General features: G+C 35.3%; 2 protein-coding genes across 4 annotated transcripts in view; one reads left to right on the top strand and one right to left on the bottom strand.

The window, feature by feature from the left end:
- The window catches only part of tlcd2 (TLC domain containing 2), a 22,722-nt gene extending 20,066 nt beyond the window's left edge, over positions 1 to 2,656 (bottom strand). The window contains exons 1-3 of the mRNA XM_067450618.1: positions 2,128 to 2,656; positions 1,726 to 1,808; positions 319 to 401 (exon numbers count right to left, since the gene is read on the bottom strand). Coding sequence (XP_067306719.1) covers positions 319 to 401; positions 1,726 to 1,808; positions 2,128 to 2,306 — 345 coding nt within the window. The 5' untranslated portion in view covers positions 2,307 to 2,656. The remainder of the gene's footprint in view (positions 1 to 318; positions 402 to 1,725; positions 1,809 to 2,127) is intronic.
- Positions 1,895 to 15,510, top strand: aifm4 (apoptosis inducing factor mitochondria associated 4). Of its 3 annotated transcripts, none has more exons than XM_067450616.1 (20): positions 1,895 to 2,084; positions 5,521 to 5,618; positions 5,721 to 5,802; positions 7,004 to 7,113; positions 7,842 to 7,951; positions 8,984 to 9,028; positions 9,120 to 9,195; positions 9,574 to 9,686; positions 9,820 to 9,906; positions 9,992 to 10,083; positions 10,198 to 10,328; positions 12,158 to 12,273; positions 12,358 to 12,429; positions 12,507 to 12,570; positions 12,646 to 12,722; positions 12,801 to 12,918; positions 14,595 to 14,693; positions 14,790 to 14,865; positions 14,944 to 15,048; positions 15,202 to 15,510. In XM_067450616.1, exons 3-20 carry the CDS (start codon positions 5,735 to 5,737, stop codon positions 15,233 to 15,235), a joined length of 1,593 nt encoding a protein of 530 aa, XP_067306717.1. In that variant the 5' UTR covers positions 1,895 to 2,084; positions 5,521 to 5,618; positions 5,721 to 5,734; the 3' UTR covers positions 15,236 to 15,510. The 3 variants fall into 3 exon arrangements, with proteins under 3 accessions (XP_067306717.1, XP_067306718.1, XP_067306716.1); XM_067450617.1 differs by lacking the exon at positions 1,895 to 2,084 and adding an exon at positions 2,870 to 2,999; XM_067450615.1 differs by lacking the exon at positions 1,895 to 2,084 and adding an exon at positions 5,109 to 5,238.

Below are 15,510 nucleotides of genomic sequence, written 5' to 3'. Positions count from 1 at the left end.
AAATCGGAATCAATTTATTACAATAATCAAAATTAAATAAGAATCACGTTTAATAATAATGGGATTTATTTTTAAACCAAGGACGACAAACATCCGGAAGCATTAACATTGATAATTTGGTGGAAAATATGTCAAAAAAAAATCTTAAATGGTCCTACACATAGGGTTTACCCATTCAGCAAAGTAATTTGCTTTCATATATATATATATATATATATATATATATATATATATATATATATATATATATATATATATATATATATATACACACACACACACACACATTTGTTTGTACCGTGTTTTATGTCTACTCACCACCACATGGTGGAAAAGGAGCTCCCATGAATGGATGATCTTCTGATTGATAACCATATCAAAGAAGTCATATATGAAATACCCTAAAACACAACAAATGCATATTAACACTGTATTCCTCGAACTCATTCAACAGGTTTTTCAACCAACAGATCCCATGACAACAATCGTGTTGGTTACCAAGATGTCATTTCTAGAGGGCTATTTATATCCATCTCCCAATATGAGGGTCTCCATGGAGACTGCATTTTAGAGCAGATCAACAAATGAAGCTTAATATAGGAGACTTCATTAATATAAATACTGATTAGCATTTTCAATACACGCCTGTATTCTGTTTTTCATTTTAGTTCATATCACACTAGTTAACTTTCTGAAAACAAGCCTTGACATCTCAGGTGAAAAAGATGAATAGATATTGTCTAGATTATTAGACAAATGCTTTCCTCAGACCTTAAGAAGACACAATTTTAAGAGCTGCCAAGTTATTCATTGAGGGATTTTTATGGATATAAATACTATGCAGGGATAACATGAATGCGATACATTTTCTGCAAAAAATATTTTACATTTTGAGAGAATATCTAAAAAAAAAATTAAAGCAAAGGCCCATTCATAAACAGTCATGTGACCTATGGGGGTAGCATTGGTGCCTGGGACGGATCACAAAGCCAGCGATTGATTCTGTAGCTAAAGCTAACATCTCTGCTGTATGTGGGATTCCTCAAAGAATTCAAAATATCTCTGGTATTTGGCATTTTAAATGAGAGTTATTACTTATTGGTTAAAATAACCATTCCAGTTAACTGTACTACGTTTAAGAGCGATACATCACAATACACAAATAATAGCTAATAATCCATGGGGAACAACAAATATCTGACTTCAATGATGCTGGTTATATTTCCAGTAAGTTTCATGTCACACTAATCTCATTGCTGCAATGCAATGCAAAAAAAGTACTATTTAAATGATAAAGTATTTATGAATCATGGTATTATGTTGTATCTTATGCAGATTTAAATGGGGGGGGGGCACTGTATTTGTATTATAATCACTATTGGTAAATGGGAATTTAAAAGAAAGGAAAAAAAGGAAAAAAACAGATTAATTAGGAGTAAACTGAATTTGGGTAGATTTGCCAAAGCAAAGAGAAAAAAAAAAAGAAGAAGAAGAAAAAGAAGAAGTCCTAATATAGTCTTCATTTTGGAAAAATATGCCCGTGTATCAGTAAGGTGGCCTGTGAAGTCTAACCCAGTTTCCCCCAAATACACTGCACACTGTTGCACACGACAATAGGGTGCGTTTGTAAACACATGGGCATAAGTGTAAGCACGCCCCCTCCGAAGAAGCCAGATAAATAACATAGTACAGCGCTTCTTTTATGTAATAATTCATTATACTTACCGATTGATACAGATACCAGGGCGTGAGAGAAAACGGAGTGCGTTTCTATCAAATCTTCAGCCATCTGGGGATGCATGCAAAAACTACAAAGACAAACGAATTATAATCAGTGCGTTTAAATTGAAGTGCACCACATTTGTGATTGTGAAAGATGCTGGGTAATGACCATTAACATTCATATTCAGCTGATTTGAACCACATGTGTCGTCTATGTGCAGCCATTCAAATGGCCAAGTGGCTGTTTAACTACAGCCGTTAAACATGAAGAGGGTGGCAGCAAAAAAAGATCTTACTCTTGGATAAAATTCTCAAGCATCTGATAAAGGCATCAAAGAGACGGTGTATATACGGCAGTATGGGTGTGTATTCCCCACGCACATGTGGGGGAATTCTGGCACTCACCATAGCACGGACCACACTCCAGTTATGAGGCTGTGTACGAAAGACGTGGAGATATTTTTCCATTTCCAAGCGTTTCTCTGAGCTGTCTCGGGGATGGGGAGTTTGCCGATTCCATAGTTAACTAATTTGAAAAAACCTACAGAGGAACCAATGGTCAAAATCACTGAATTCAACTCCATATTTTAAGCGCGCGCTTCTGTCTTCTTGTCACTACCCGAGACTCTCGCGCGCGTCTAGACCTTTCGGAGATAAACCCTTTACGCTTTATCTGTTATTTCATCAAAAAGACATCCCGATTTTGTCTTTATTTCATTTTCACTTTCAGTAATCCAAACATATGCTATGTCGTTTATGTTGGCAGAGCCTTTGTATAATTCAAATGTAATCGATACTATCTTTAATTTAAAAAAAATAAAAAAAGCTTTCTGTTTCAGTGCTCAGTTTGCTCGGTCCGATGTAAAGCAAGGAAGACTGATTTCTCAAGTGCAATTGGCAACAATGACACAGTATCTAATGCATTCGTTACAAAATCCTGGCGCTTGTGTAACTTTTTCGGTTTTACAATAACCAAACAACAGAATCCCCGCCCAATCACCGTGAGGCGCGGTTCAGCAAATGAGCGTCGCGGGCGTGTGATTCCCTCACGTCTACTCCCACCCCTTCGTGTCAAAGTGGAATTGTGGGAGGTGTAGTATGTTCGACGATTTCGTAACTGGCGATTTAAAAAAAGAAAAAGAAAAGAAAGTCTTCAGCTGACAAACGCTCAGATTTTATATGTGATGCTAATCGGAGCTTCCCCAGCTTCTTCATTATCCAATCTATCTGAAATAATCAGATTTTTTCCAACAAATATTTGTTCCATGACCCTGAAGGTAAGGTCAACTTTATTAATCCCACACCTGATGCCACACCGGGGAAATTTATTATTACAGCAAATCCTGATCAAAACAAATAATAATAGGTAGCCTATAGACAGACAGTTAGACAGTCTATTTGAAAAAAAAAAAAAAAAAAACTTTTGACAGTTACATTAAAACCACACGTGTATAGGCTAGGGTATGCAGTTGATATTTCTACTACTGGTGCTACTACTACTACTACTACTACTAGCCTACTACTACTACTACTACTACTACTACTAATAATAATAATAATAATAATAATAATAATAATAATAATAATAATAATAATAATAATAATAATAATAATAAGCTAAATAGATTTAAGCCAATGAATTTTCCTCAAAAATCTAATAAATCCTTGCCTCAGGACATTGAGCTCGCAGCTAATTGGTCCAACGTTCTGAGTCGGTCGTTAGGCTATAGGCCTATTAAATGTTTAAAATGTAATTGCCACCATAAAGTGATTTGAGATGTGGTGGGCATGGGATTTCATAATTAATCTGTAGCCTAATGCATGTATGTCCACTGTTGGACAAAGTGAACAAATGGGTCTAAAAAGTGTGTTTATTGGAGTTTAATTTCTGAAAGTCCACAAGCGCAGCAGGTGTTTTCTTTGTATAATTGGCGGTGTCGAGCGACATCTTGTGGTTCTTTTTATGCAAGCTATGTTGTAGCATGTTTCACAATATATGGCTGAAACATTCATATAATGTATTATTAACGTGATAACTTAGAAATAATTTAGTAATTATTTATTCACCGTCTTAACCATAACTTTATTTATTCTTTTAAACATAGAAGATATTTCCATAAATGTCTCAATGTTTTTCTCCATAATGGATAACTGTTTGGTTATTAACATTCTTCAAAATATTTTATTTTGTGTTCCACACATTCTGTGTTATTTTAAACTTCATGAGGGTGAGTAAATTATGATATAATTTTCATTTTTTGGTGAACTACCCCTTTAAGAAACAACCAGGATTACAAATCTCTTAGGGAATAGCCTATGATTTGGACTACTGTACGAATAAAGTAGCCATGGCTTAGTATAGGCTACTTTTTACTTTTGTCAGTAGCCTACATATTCAAAAATTATGGAAATGAAATTGTTCAAAGTAAACTTAATTGACAAAACTTAATGAGTCATGAAGGAAGAAATTGAAAGAAAGTGGGCGTTGATATGGCGATATACAGTTAGGATATATATATATATATATATATATATATATATATATATATATATATATATATATATATATATATATATATATATATATATATATATTAGGTTATATTAAATTAGGACTATAAAAATAAAATACGTTATTATAAATTTTAAAAACACACAATAAAAGACGAAATATAATAAATAAATGGGCATTTCTTTCTCAACAAAGAACAAATAATAATAAAATGTAATAAATAATCACAATTAAATGTCTTTCAATGTGTAGCCTATAAAACAACACATATCTAATAAGAACCTATTCAAAAACATTGTAAGTAGGCTAAATTTCTCCATAACATTTAAAGAGGGGTTTTTTCAGTTTGTAAAATCTCCAATGACTTAATGAAAAAACACTTCACTTTTGGAAGTAAGGAAATCTCTCCTAGTGTGATTTTTTTTAATGCACAGATCTCTGAAATTTTAACGTAAAAAAGTTAGTCTTTTGTTTTTTAAACAAAGTAAATACACTTTAAAATACTTCACAAAATGTAACCCTGTAATGTAACTATCAAAAAAAAAAAATTACGAATCTTTAAAATAATTGTTTACTATAACTCCTTTTAATTTGAGGCAAGAAAATGTTAATCATAATTTGTTTTTGAATGATGGTATGCAGAAAAAGGAGGATGAAGTCTCTGCATGGCAAATACCTATAGCCTACAATGTTTAGCCTTCTATAAACAATGTAATGCTGTTCCTCCCTAAGTATTATGGGACTTCAATTTGCTTTTCATAACAACATATAATGACCAAACAGAACAAACCTGAAACAGAAAACAGAAGCTATAGACAGAAGTGGATCATATATTTACACGCATAATTTGATGTCGACGCACGTTCGCTGATTGGCCGAGAGTTGAGCTTTACGGCGCTTCTGCTGTGTCATGATGAGCTGTCAGTGATTTAACTTTATTTTGAATGGACTGCAAAGAAACCAACAGGTAGCCGTTTGAGAACCGGAGAATTTCGCCCAGATAGGTAAGAAAATGGTAAAGTAGCCTAGGTCGCCTACGTTAGGAAGACAGATAGCAAAACGGCTAGTCTACAAGTAAAAAAAAAAGATCGTGTTGTCCTGTGTAATATAAGACATCTCAGCTCAGGGTGTGTTGTTTCATTATTCCACGGAGCCAAATGACAGCTGGCAACGCGCTTTCCTTATTAAACAAAAAAAAAAAAGAAGATTATTTTTTATTGTCATTTGCTCTTGTGTAATCTAGTTACCATCACTACGTATCCCTAGTGGTGTATCTTATGTTACAGATAAGTGGTGAATACTGTGCCAAACAAGTCCAAGTCTCTTCATTCAGCCTTTGAAACAGCCGTGGAAGCTGACTGACCAGACGTGCTTCCGCAGAAAGGTAGTAGCCTAATAGGCTACATATGGTGATATTTTAAACGTACCTCTTTGAAATGAAGAGTTGCAACTTTTGTTACATTCCTGAAAGTTGTTATTTCTTCAGCTGATAAACTAACAATGGAGACAAAACCATGTGAAGAGATCACCGAGATGGTGTGTTTAGAGTCTGATCTGCAGGATGGACAGTAAGAAGCGACTTTTAAATACATCATCCAAACATTTGTAGACAATAAATAGGCTGATGGAAGTGTTTATTTAATTTTGTTATTAAAATGCTATTTTATAATGTATTCACTAAAGTAATCATTATACATTTATAATATATATATATATATATATATATATATATATATATATATATATATATATATATATTTAAATAACTGTTTCCTATTTGAATATATTTTAAAATGTTATTTATTCCTGCAATGAAAAAACTGAATTTTGAGCATCATTACGCAGTCTTCAGTGTCACATGATTCTCCTGAAATCTTTCAAGGCTGCATTCAAAATCACATACTTCCCTACTAGTTTTTATAGAAAGTGAAAAACAGTATGTCTTAAAAGCATATCCAAATTCACAGTACTCAAAGAGTCTGCAAAAAGTACTCAGATGACCTATTCGAATACGATGGCCAATTTACTATGAGGCCACGGGACAGGATTTATGAATGGCAGTGATGCAATGTAACTAAAGCTGGTAGGTCACATGATAACATGACCAATTTAGTGTGCCCAGATTACAGTCAGCGCTTGTGAAGTAGGTTACCTACTCAAGCGTGTATGTAGTTTCAGATGCAGCCCAATATATTGATTTGCTGTTTAATAAACATTTTTTATCATCAATGTTGACCTTTTTGGGGTCGTAAGATCTTCTTTTTTTAAATAGAAATTAATATTTTTATTTAAAACACATTGATCAAAATGACAGAAAGGGGATTCATATGTTACAAAGATTTATGTTTCAAATAAACACTCTTTTGAACTTTCTGTTCATCAAAGATTCCTGCAAAAAAGTTTCCACAAATATTAAGCAAAAACATTGAAAACAATGTTTTCAACATTGATAATAACCATTAATCATAACTGAGGACCAATAATATTTATAATAATTGAGCATTAAATCAAAATATTGAATTACATTTTAAATTTATATTAAAATTGAAACAGTTCTTTTAAAATGTAACAACATATAAAATGTAATTATATTAATGTTTCGCTGTATTTTGTTCAAATAAATTCAGTCCCCAAACATTTTAAATCATAATTATTCCAGACTTTTGATGTAGATGTAAATGTAAATAATTGCATTTATGTATTTATTTATTCATTCATTAATTTATTCACTCATTCATCCTTGAATCATGTCAACCATGTTTGTCCTAGAATGAAGGAGGTTGAGCTGGACCAGCATAAAATCCTGTTGGTACGCAATAAGGGAGAATTTGCTGCTGTGGGTGGTCTGTGCACTCATTATGGTGCCCCGCTTATCAAAGGTAAGGTTTGGTCTGATAATCACAGAGGCTGACTGTTACGGCTGGCTCTTCTTTTGCAGTACAATCGACTTGGATGTTTAAGTTATTTCAACTTAAATTATGTTAAACTGACTTAAAAAATCTTGTATAACTAATAAAAACAATTTTAACATTTCTTAACTTATTTTGATGAGTTAAAACAATGTAAAAACAACTTATTGAACATATAATTTTTCACAGTGTAGGAGGAGGGAAAAAAAACACTTGTGTGGTAACCAAATATTCTCTGACACAAACAAATCGATAAAGGTAATATTAAGAAAATTACATCAACAGGAGAAATATGGCGAGAGAGAGAGAGAGAGAGAGAGAGAGAGAGAGAGAGAGAGAGAAAGAGAGAGCAACTCTTAAGCACACAGGTCTTATATCCCAAAAGCCATAATAGAGGGTTGATTACTCATAGAATGCACCTGTCGCCCAACTAACATCTGCACTGCCTAGCAGAGCCAGAAGGGGGCAACAGGCAGGCGTAACACTGACACAAACTGAACTATAAAGAACCTTGTCCTGTGTTTACATATAGTACTGTAAGTACAATGAAAACAGTTTTTTTTTCCATTCATCGTTCTGTGCCCTTTACCTTTGTCATTCTTTATTCTGAGCTATATCTGGTTACACTGCCTTCATTTCTTTCAAGTCTACCATGCCATTGTGTTGCAACCATCTTAAAAGCAGTTTTATGCTTGTAGGTGCATTGCTTGGAGATCGAGTTCGGTGCCCGTTTCATGGTGCATGTTTTAATACTAAAACTGGAGACATCGAAGAATTTCCTGGACTGGACTCTCTGCCTACATACAAAGTATGATTAAATACTGCAGGATGGCACTCAAGGAATCAAGGATTCTGTTGTGTCATATGCCTGTTACAAATTCATTTTTACATGCTGTTAGGGGTTAACAGCTTATGACCCAGGACCAGTAGCCTAGTGAAGAAATGAAGACAAAGAGTCACGATTGCAATTAATTAAAAGAAAAATGTACTCAAGAATAGTTTGCAGTTTCAAAAGCAGAAGCCAGCATTAAGTCTCACAAGGAGTTCGTAGGCCACGCTCCCGCTCTCACCGTCTCGTTGTCTCGCCCTATCGTACATACAGTTGTCCCAACAGTTATACTGTTTTCAAGGTCTATCCATCCACGTCATTCTGATTGGCTCAGATAAAATGCAATGTAAGCAACTTTCAGATAGGAGCACATATCGCAAAACTAGGTAGACAAGTCGTCGCCCCATAACCAGAATTGCATCACAGTGACCTCATAGGTCACCGGAAAGCGTCTTCAAGTCTGGTGTTTTCTACAGAAATGTCCATCTCCGACATTAGGCCTTCACAGATCTGGTACACACACACACAAACTCCAGAGAATACTGGTTTCGTCCAAGGTTGTTGAGAACATCTTAACTAATTATAAACTAAACATTTCTCCAAAGCATGCTGATAGCATGTGCTTTCTCGCAGTGAGAGGTACAGACAATAGTAGGCAATATTCATCTTGAGTCTTTAGTGTTTCAGTAAAAGGAAATATAAAAGGAATAAAACATAATAAATTAAATGAAAGACACTTTAGAAAACAAGTAACAAAGCATAATCATAACCTGGAAAGAATTATTAAGAATCATCATAATCTGGAAAGAATCATTATAATAATTTAGGAAGATAAATATTGATTAAGTTTTGAATATGAAGTTAATTATAGGATATAAATATATACAGGTATACTGAAGCGGCAGTGGATTTCAAAATCACCCTTTCAATGCAATTTCCCAAATTAATTAATTACTGTATAATTAATGAAACCATTATGTTTTTTGTTTTTTGTACTTCTGTCCTGTTAAGGTCAAAGTTGAGGATGGTAAAGTTTATGTGACCGCTGATAAAAAGGTTTGTCATGTACCATTAGGATTTTAGGTTCAGCTCAAGATTAGCTTTTGATGAGCCTTTCATGAAATTTTATGTATTTTCCACTTCTTAGAAACTGAAGAAGCGTGTTAAGAAAATGTGTAGTAGAGTGCCTGGAGTCAGCCACACAGTTGTACTGATTGGAGCAGGTGAGTAATAGATACATCATCTAGACAAAGTTTATTTAATTTAATACAGTATATTTAATGCTTACTCTGTGTAAGTATATCTTTCACCTCATCCTGAGGTGTTCATCGCCCCTAGAGGTTTTTATATCATACTGCAAGGGGTCAGACAAATAACAAAATATGTTTAACAAAATACATTTACAAGTTAACCTAAACAAATTAAAATTGAAAAGCTGAAGATCAACTATATGTTTCATTGTCCCTCCAATAAATAAATACAATGAAACATTTTAAATGTGATGCAGAAGTCTATCCACCATGGCCACCAAGTTTCTAGACCACTCCACTAGTCTGTCATGGTGGGAAATGCAACATTTTTATGTGTTTGTGTTTTCACAGGTCCAGCTTCATTGCAATGTGCAGAAACCCTTCGTCAGAATGATTATGGTGGGAGAATTATAATGGTTACTAAAGATGAGCAGCTGCCTCTGGATAAGACCAAGCTAAGCAAGGTTGGAATCAATGGACCTTTAGATGAAACAAACCCAGATTATGTGATTTTAATGGCTCTGCATTACCTTATTGAATTTATAAACAGTGAAGTTTCTTGTTATAAAGATGTTTTGTGTTCATGGACTCTTGTAGGCAATGAATATTGAATTTGAAAAGGTATTGCTACGACAGAGTGATTTCCTTCAGCACCATGGAATTGAAGTGTGGACTAAAAAAGAGGTGGGTTGTTTTATATATTTTATTTATTCTGGGATCACATGCATTGTTTTTATTTGTGGACATTAATAATAACTGTCCCTCATAGGTAAAGTCTGTTGACACAGAGGCTAAAGCATTGACTTTCAAGGATGGCACTGTCCAGCACTATGATCAGCTCTTGATTTCTACAGGTGGCAGGTTAGTTCAAAACTTGTTTTGAAAAGAATTCATGATTAGATAAATGTCTAAATACCATATATAATGATAGACATACAGTACGCCTGATGGTGAATTTTTTACTTTTGTATTTAGAGCCAGACCTCTACAGTGTCCCGGTGCTGAATTAGAAAACGTGAAATTGCTGCAGAGCTATAAGGACTCCACAGAAATTCACCACATAAGTGCAGGCAATAAGGCTGTCATCGTTGGAACTTCATTCATAGGTAGACAGAAATCAACTGGAAAGTACTATTCTTTCACAAACAGCTAGCTATGGCTGTGTGCATATGTCCGAAAGCTTAGCCAAGCTGACAGTGTCCTCAATGATTTTGTAGGCAACGTTTGTGCACAAAGGTATCTCATGAAACTGATTTTCGAATTAAAGGGGTACTTCAGCGTTGGGAAGATGAATCTGTATTTAAACTGGGTCATCAATGTAGTAGAAATGTGAAATTATTTTTGAATTTGGTGCCTTCTAGACTGAGAAAAGACAGAAAAAATTGTTTTGTCTCATGGGGATGAAAGACAACAATTCCCAGAGTGCTTCACTGCCCTGTAAGGCCACTCCTAAAGCCACCGCTACTAGATCGCTGTGACTGAGTTGGAGAAACGACACTAAAATTAAATATGTTCAAATATGTCTGTTCAATATAATGAGTGAGTCACCGCGCGAGTGTCACAGCACTAACACTGCAGGAGTCATTTCATTTACTGTCAAAAAAATGAGCTGATCTGATGAGAGCTGAGGTAATCGCGACCACGCTCGCGGCATATACAATCACAACACGTGTTCAGTCTGGCGTGTTTTCATTTGAACATACTCCAGGGTTTCTACCAAGCCTGCAGTCTCCCTCTCATTTACTGAAGCTTTCGCGCCTCTATCGCCCCCCGGTGACCGGTCCCAGTATAGCCGCCCCTCTGTGATTTCTAATGGACGCGAGGCAAACTAAATAATAAAATTACACTTCAAAAAATTTCCCCCAAAGTTAGTTTATGTCACTGAAGGCAGTTATCATCACGATGATTTCATTTCAGGTGTTCGTTTTAAAAATAAGTTTAGTTTGAGTTAGTTATATGATGCTATAAAAACGGGGGGTGTGACGTCATGATTGACAGCTGAGACTGACGTCTTCTCTGAGTGAAGTTGTCACTGAGGCACTAACGGACTTTTTTCGAAATTTTTGGGAGCAGATTAGAGCTTTAGGTTTAATTTCTACATTTCCATAACTGTTTATTTCACACCAACATAATTAATTGTTCTGCATCTGCGAGAGTGTGGGCGGGCTTTTGATATCGCGACTGTACTTCCTGCTCTACTTCCTGTGCTCTACTGCGCAACTCCGGTCCTGAAATCGCTACTGCGCAGACTCGGTCCCAAGATGTCCGCGCCGTGCAAGGCTGCCTGAAAGCTTCAAATATGACAAGCGAAAACGGATGATGCCGAGTCGTCCATATTTTTTTACGGTCTATGGTTTCTACTGATACAAAGCCATATGCTGATCGCTGAAGTAACCCTTTAAATCAAATATTTAATTACTATAATACTAATTTCCTAGTAGAAATGATATCAAAAGTGAAAAAAGTTGGTCAAAAACATTCATTTACAAACTGACCACCAACCACATATTTCAAGAAGCTGTTCACTGCAGAGCAGAGGGGTGGAACTTACATCTAGCTCGTCCTCACTTGACCTCTAGCGAGGCGGAGCAAATGTAATTTGAGTCTATTGGGTGGAGCTCGAATATCTAACCACACTCTAACCCTACCCTCTACACTCTATCTCTCCACCCCATTGTAGCTCCAGAGAGGAGGAGCTGGACATAATTTGACTCTAGCAAGTACCACTTGCACATATAAGACAACATTTTTATTTTTGGGCTCAACTGTCACTTTTATTTTCACTGCCTTCAAAATCAGAGAAAGGCACCTCACTAGACAGGATGTGACACAATCATTGGATTTGGATGTGTCTTGTTGTCTCCTACCTCTGAATGCTGCCCGCAGCCTAAGTTAATGGCAATATTGCAAATTATGACTTTCAATTATCACTCAGGAATGGAGGTAGCAGCGTATCTTTCTGACAAGGCAGCCAGTGTCACTGTTATTGGCAGCAGTAAGTTTCCTTTCCAGTCATCACTGGGTCCAGATATTGGAAAAATGACAATGCAGGTCAGTGAACATTGTGATATTTTCTTTCATTTTTGGTTTACTGTTATACACCATCTATCACAAGTAATTATTCTTCTGCTTAAGATGCTGGAGGAGAAAAACGTGAAGTTCTACACAAGTAATTGTGTGGTTGAAATTCGGGGTGAAAATGGAAAGGTACTGTAAGAGTAAGTGCATTACTAAACAATCATGGAGCTGGTGTCAGTGCATCATAAAAAATATTAATTGTTTAGGTCAAGGAAGTTGTTCTGAAAAATGGTGAAGTCCTTCCTGCGGATATTGTAATTGTGGGCATTGGTATGTACAAAAACAATTTTGTCATAGCAGTTTTGTTGTTGTCACAAAGTTACATGATCTATATTCCTTTCAAAGGTGTCATTCCCAACTCTGATTTCCTCAAGAGAACGTCAGTGGAAATTGATTCACGCCATGCTGTTGTTGTTGACAAGGTAACCACCTTCATGCCACATACAGCAAACACTTTCACTAACAAATAGAGCCGTTTTCATGACATCTGTGTTTTTCAGTTCATGAAAACCAACATTCCTGATGTCTTTGCTGCTGGAGATGTGGTGTCTTTTCCACTTCCTTTGGTCGGACATAAGAGAGTCAATATTGGACATTGGCAATTGGCTCAAGCTCACGGTAGCACCTTATATAACAATAAGAGTTTTAATGTTCAAAAATCCACATTCAAAAGTAAAAGAAAAGAAAAGAAAAGAAAAGAAGAAATAATACAGCAAGGACACCTTAAATTTGTCAACTTTTACATTGTTACCAAACATTTTTGTAGTTCAAATAAATGCTGTTCTTTTTTAATTTCTACTTATCATGATTTCCACAAAAATATTAAAGGAACACTCCACCGTTTTTAGAAATAGGGCTTATTCAACTTCTTTCCTACATTTAGATATGTGGGCAAATGCATTTTTGTCTCAGTGCATGCATTGTTTTAGTTTGGCAGGGTCGCTGCTAGCTTAGCTTAGCATAATGAATGGAATCCTATGTTCCCAACTAGCATGTCCCGAGTAAAAGTGATCCAAAAAAGATATTGACTTGGGACTAAATTATGGGAAAGAACAGGCAAAGCACTGCTACTTGGGCACAGAGATATCACGGCTCTCAAACTCACATCCTCTGGCTGTTGAGCAATCACAATGTGTTGCGTGATATCTCTGCGCCCAAGTAGAAGTGCTTCGCCTGTGCCTCCACATAATACAGTCTCAAATCAATATCTGCCTAGGAAATCACCTAGTTTTAATCTGCATCACTATTTGTACTCGTTGTGAACAGGGTTCTAAATTAACTTTTTTGATCACCGGCCAATGTGGCTGGTAACTTTCTAAAGTTACCTTCTCAAGTGACCAGCCAATAGGAATTTCCACCAGCCATATTTTTCCCCCGGTGAAAATAAGAGAAATTATGAGTTTTAATTATTTTATAATTTAAAATTATGAGTTTATAATTTTATTAACATTGTTGGCATGAAAATCACATATAAAGTACACAGAGGTAAATTAGAGTACTCAAGTAAATTACAGAGCTCGACATTAAGCCTTTTCACGTGTTTTCCTTTGAATAAGTAAATCTGTCATTCACCTATCCGAGTAAAAAATTTACTGAGAACAGAGCCATATGTATCATGCATGTAATGCCTCATGCATTACCGATTAAACTGGCTGGTATGTTTTTATTAACACCTGCCAAAATTTATTTTAACTCGCATTTGGCGGGTTGGCGGGTGTTGATTTAGAACCCTGGTTGTGAATACGCAGGCCACAAGAAGTAATTAGGTGGGGTTTTTTTTGTTGATCACTTTTATTTGGGACATGCATGCTAAGCTAAGCTAGCCGTGACCCTGCCAAACTAAAACAATGCATGCACTGAGACAAAAAAGCATTTGCCCACATATCTAAATGTAGGAACGAAGTTGAATAAGCCCTATATCTAAAAACTGTGGAGTGTTCCTTTAAGCAGCACATCTGTTTACAACATTGATTATATGTTTCTTGAGCACCAAATTAGCGTATTCTAATGATTACTGAAGGATCATGTAACACTGAAGACTAGAGTAATGATGCTGAAAATTCAGCTTTGTATCACAGTAATAAATTAAATTAAAAAATATATTGAAATATAAAAGATATATTTTAAACTATAATAATTTTTCAGAATATTACTGTTTTTAAAGTATTTTTGATCAACTAAATACAAGTTTGGTGAGAGACTTCTTTCAAAAAACAAAAAATTATAACCACCCCAAACTTTTAAAGGGTCGTGTTTGTGGTAATGTGTAAAATATGTGGTCTGGTCTTCCACAGGAAGAATTGCTGGCTTAAGCATGCTGAATCAACAGGTTGCGATTAATACTGTGCCATATTTCTGGACCATGCTGTTGGGAAAAAGTATCCGATATACAGGTGACCATTCCAAGATAAATCTCCATTCTCTGAACAAATATAATATTTTAATACATGAAGAAAGTCATTTTAACTCATCGATTTTAATTCTACTAGGCTATGGAGAAGGATACACTGACATTGTTTTCAAAGGAAGTACTGAGGAAAGAAAATTCTTGGCATTTTATATCAAGTAAGCTGGTAGTCCATAAAATATAAATGTCTTGAAATTAGGATTTCTCTTCATTCATCACTGTTTATCATAATCCAGAGATGAAGAAGTTGTTGCAGCTGCCAGCTTGAACTTTGACCCTGCTGTCGCGAGTTTGGCGGAAATGTTATTGACGGGGAAGAGGATCACTAAGGCTCAGGCACAGTAAGTATCAATAAGTCAGAAACCCTCAACTCATTGCATCCAAAATGCCAGAACTATGAATCGAAATGCAATTATTGAATTTATTTGCATGCATGCAAGATGAACCCTGTTTAGGGGATATACTGTAATACAGGATTTTCTCTGCTTTCACAGATCTGATGACCTCAGCTGGTTGCAGCTCCCATGAAAGTGCTCTGGCAACACTTTCCTCCATGAATGTATTGATTACTGTTTTTCCATCTATCATTTTATTCTTACCTATAGCTTATCTTCAGTAACAAAGACAGTAATGTGTATTGTCTTCTATAGTAGTTTTTTTCCTTACATAAAAGTTTTTGTTGGAAATAATAAACTGTTCTGGTACACATATTCTTAGAAACAGATAAATAATGTGTGACAAGCATTTGGCAATTTTATGGTACAATAAAATATATTACTTTTTCTTTGCTTAAATATTACATA

Source organism: Pseudorasbora parva, chromosome 8 (assembly GCF_024679245.1).
Source record: "Pseudorasbora parva isolate DD20220531a chromosome 8, ASM2467924v1, whole genome shotgun sequence".
Taxonomy (NCBI): domain Eukaryota; kingdom Metazoa; phylum Chordata; class Actinopteri; order Cypriniformes; family Gobionidae; genus Pseudorasbora; species Pseudorasbora parva.
Note: the sequence above shows the minus strand (reverse complement) of the source record. Positions and strands in the feature narration are given on the sequence as shown.

What these genes read in the sequence shown, in the direction of transcription:
- aifm4 (XM_067450616.1), top strand. Translation starts at nt 5,735, where the DNA reads ATGGAGACAAAACCATGTGAAGAGATCACCGAGATGGTGTGTTTAGAG. An exon ending in ATAAGACCAAGCTAAGCAAG is followed by an intron (nt 9,687 to 9,819) that starts GTTGGAATCAAT and finishes GGACTCTTGTAG; the next exon opens with GCAATGAATATTGAATTTGA. An exon ending in TTCGGGGTGAAAATGGAAAG is followed by an intron (nt 12,430 to 12,506) that starts GTACTGTAAGAG and finishes TTAATTGTTTAG; the next exon opens with GTCAAGGAAGTTGTTCTGAA.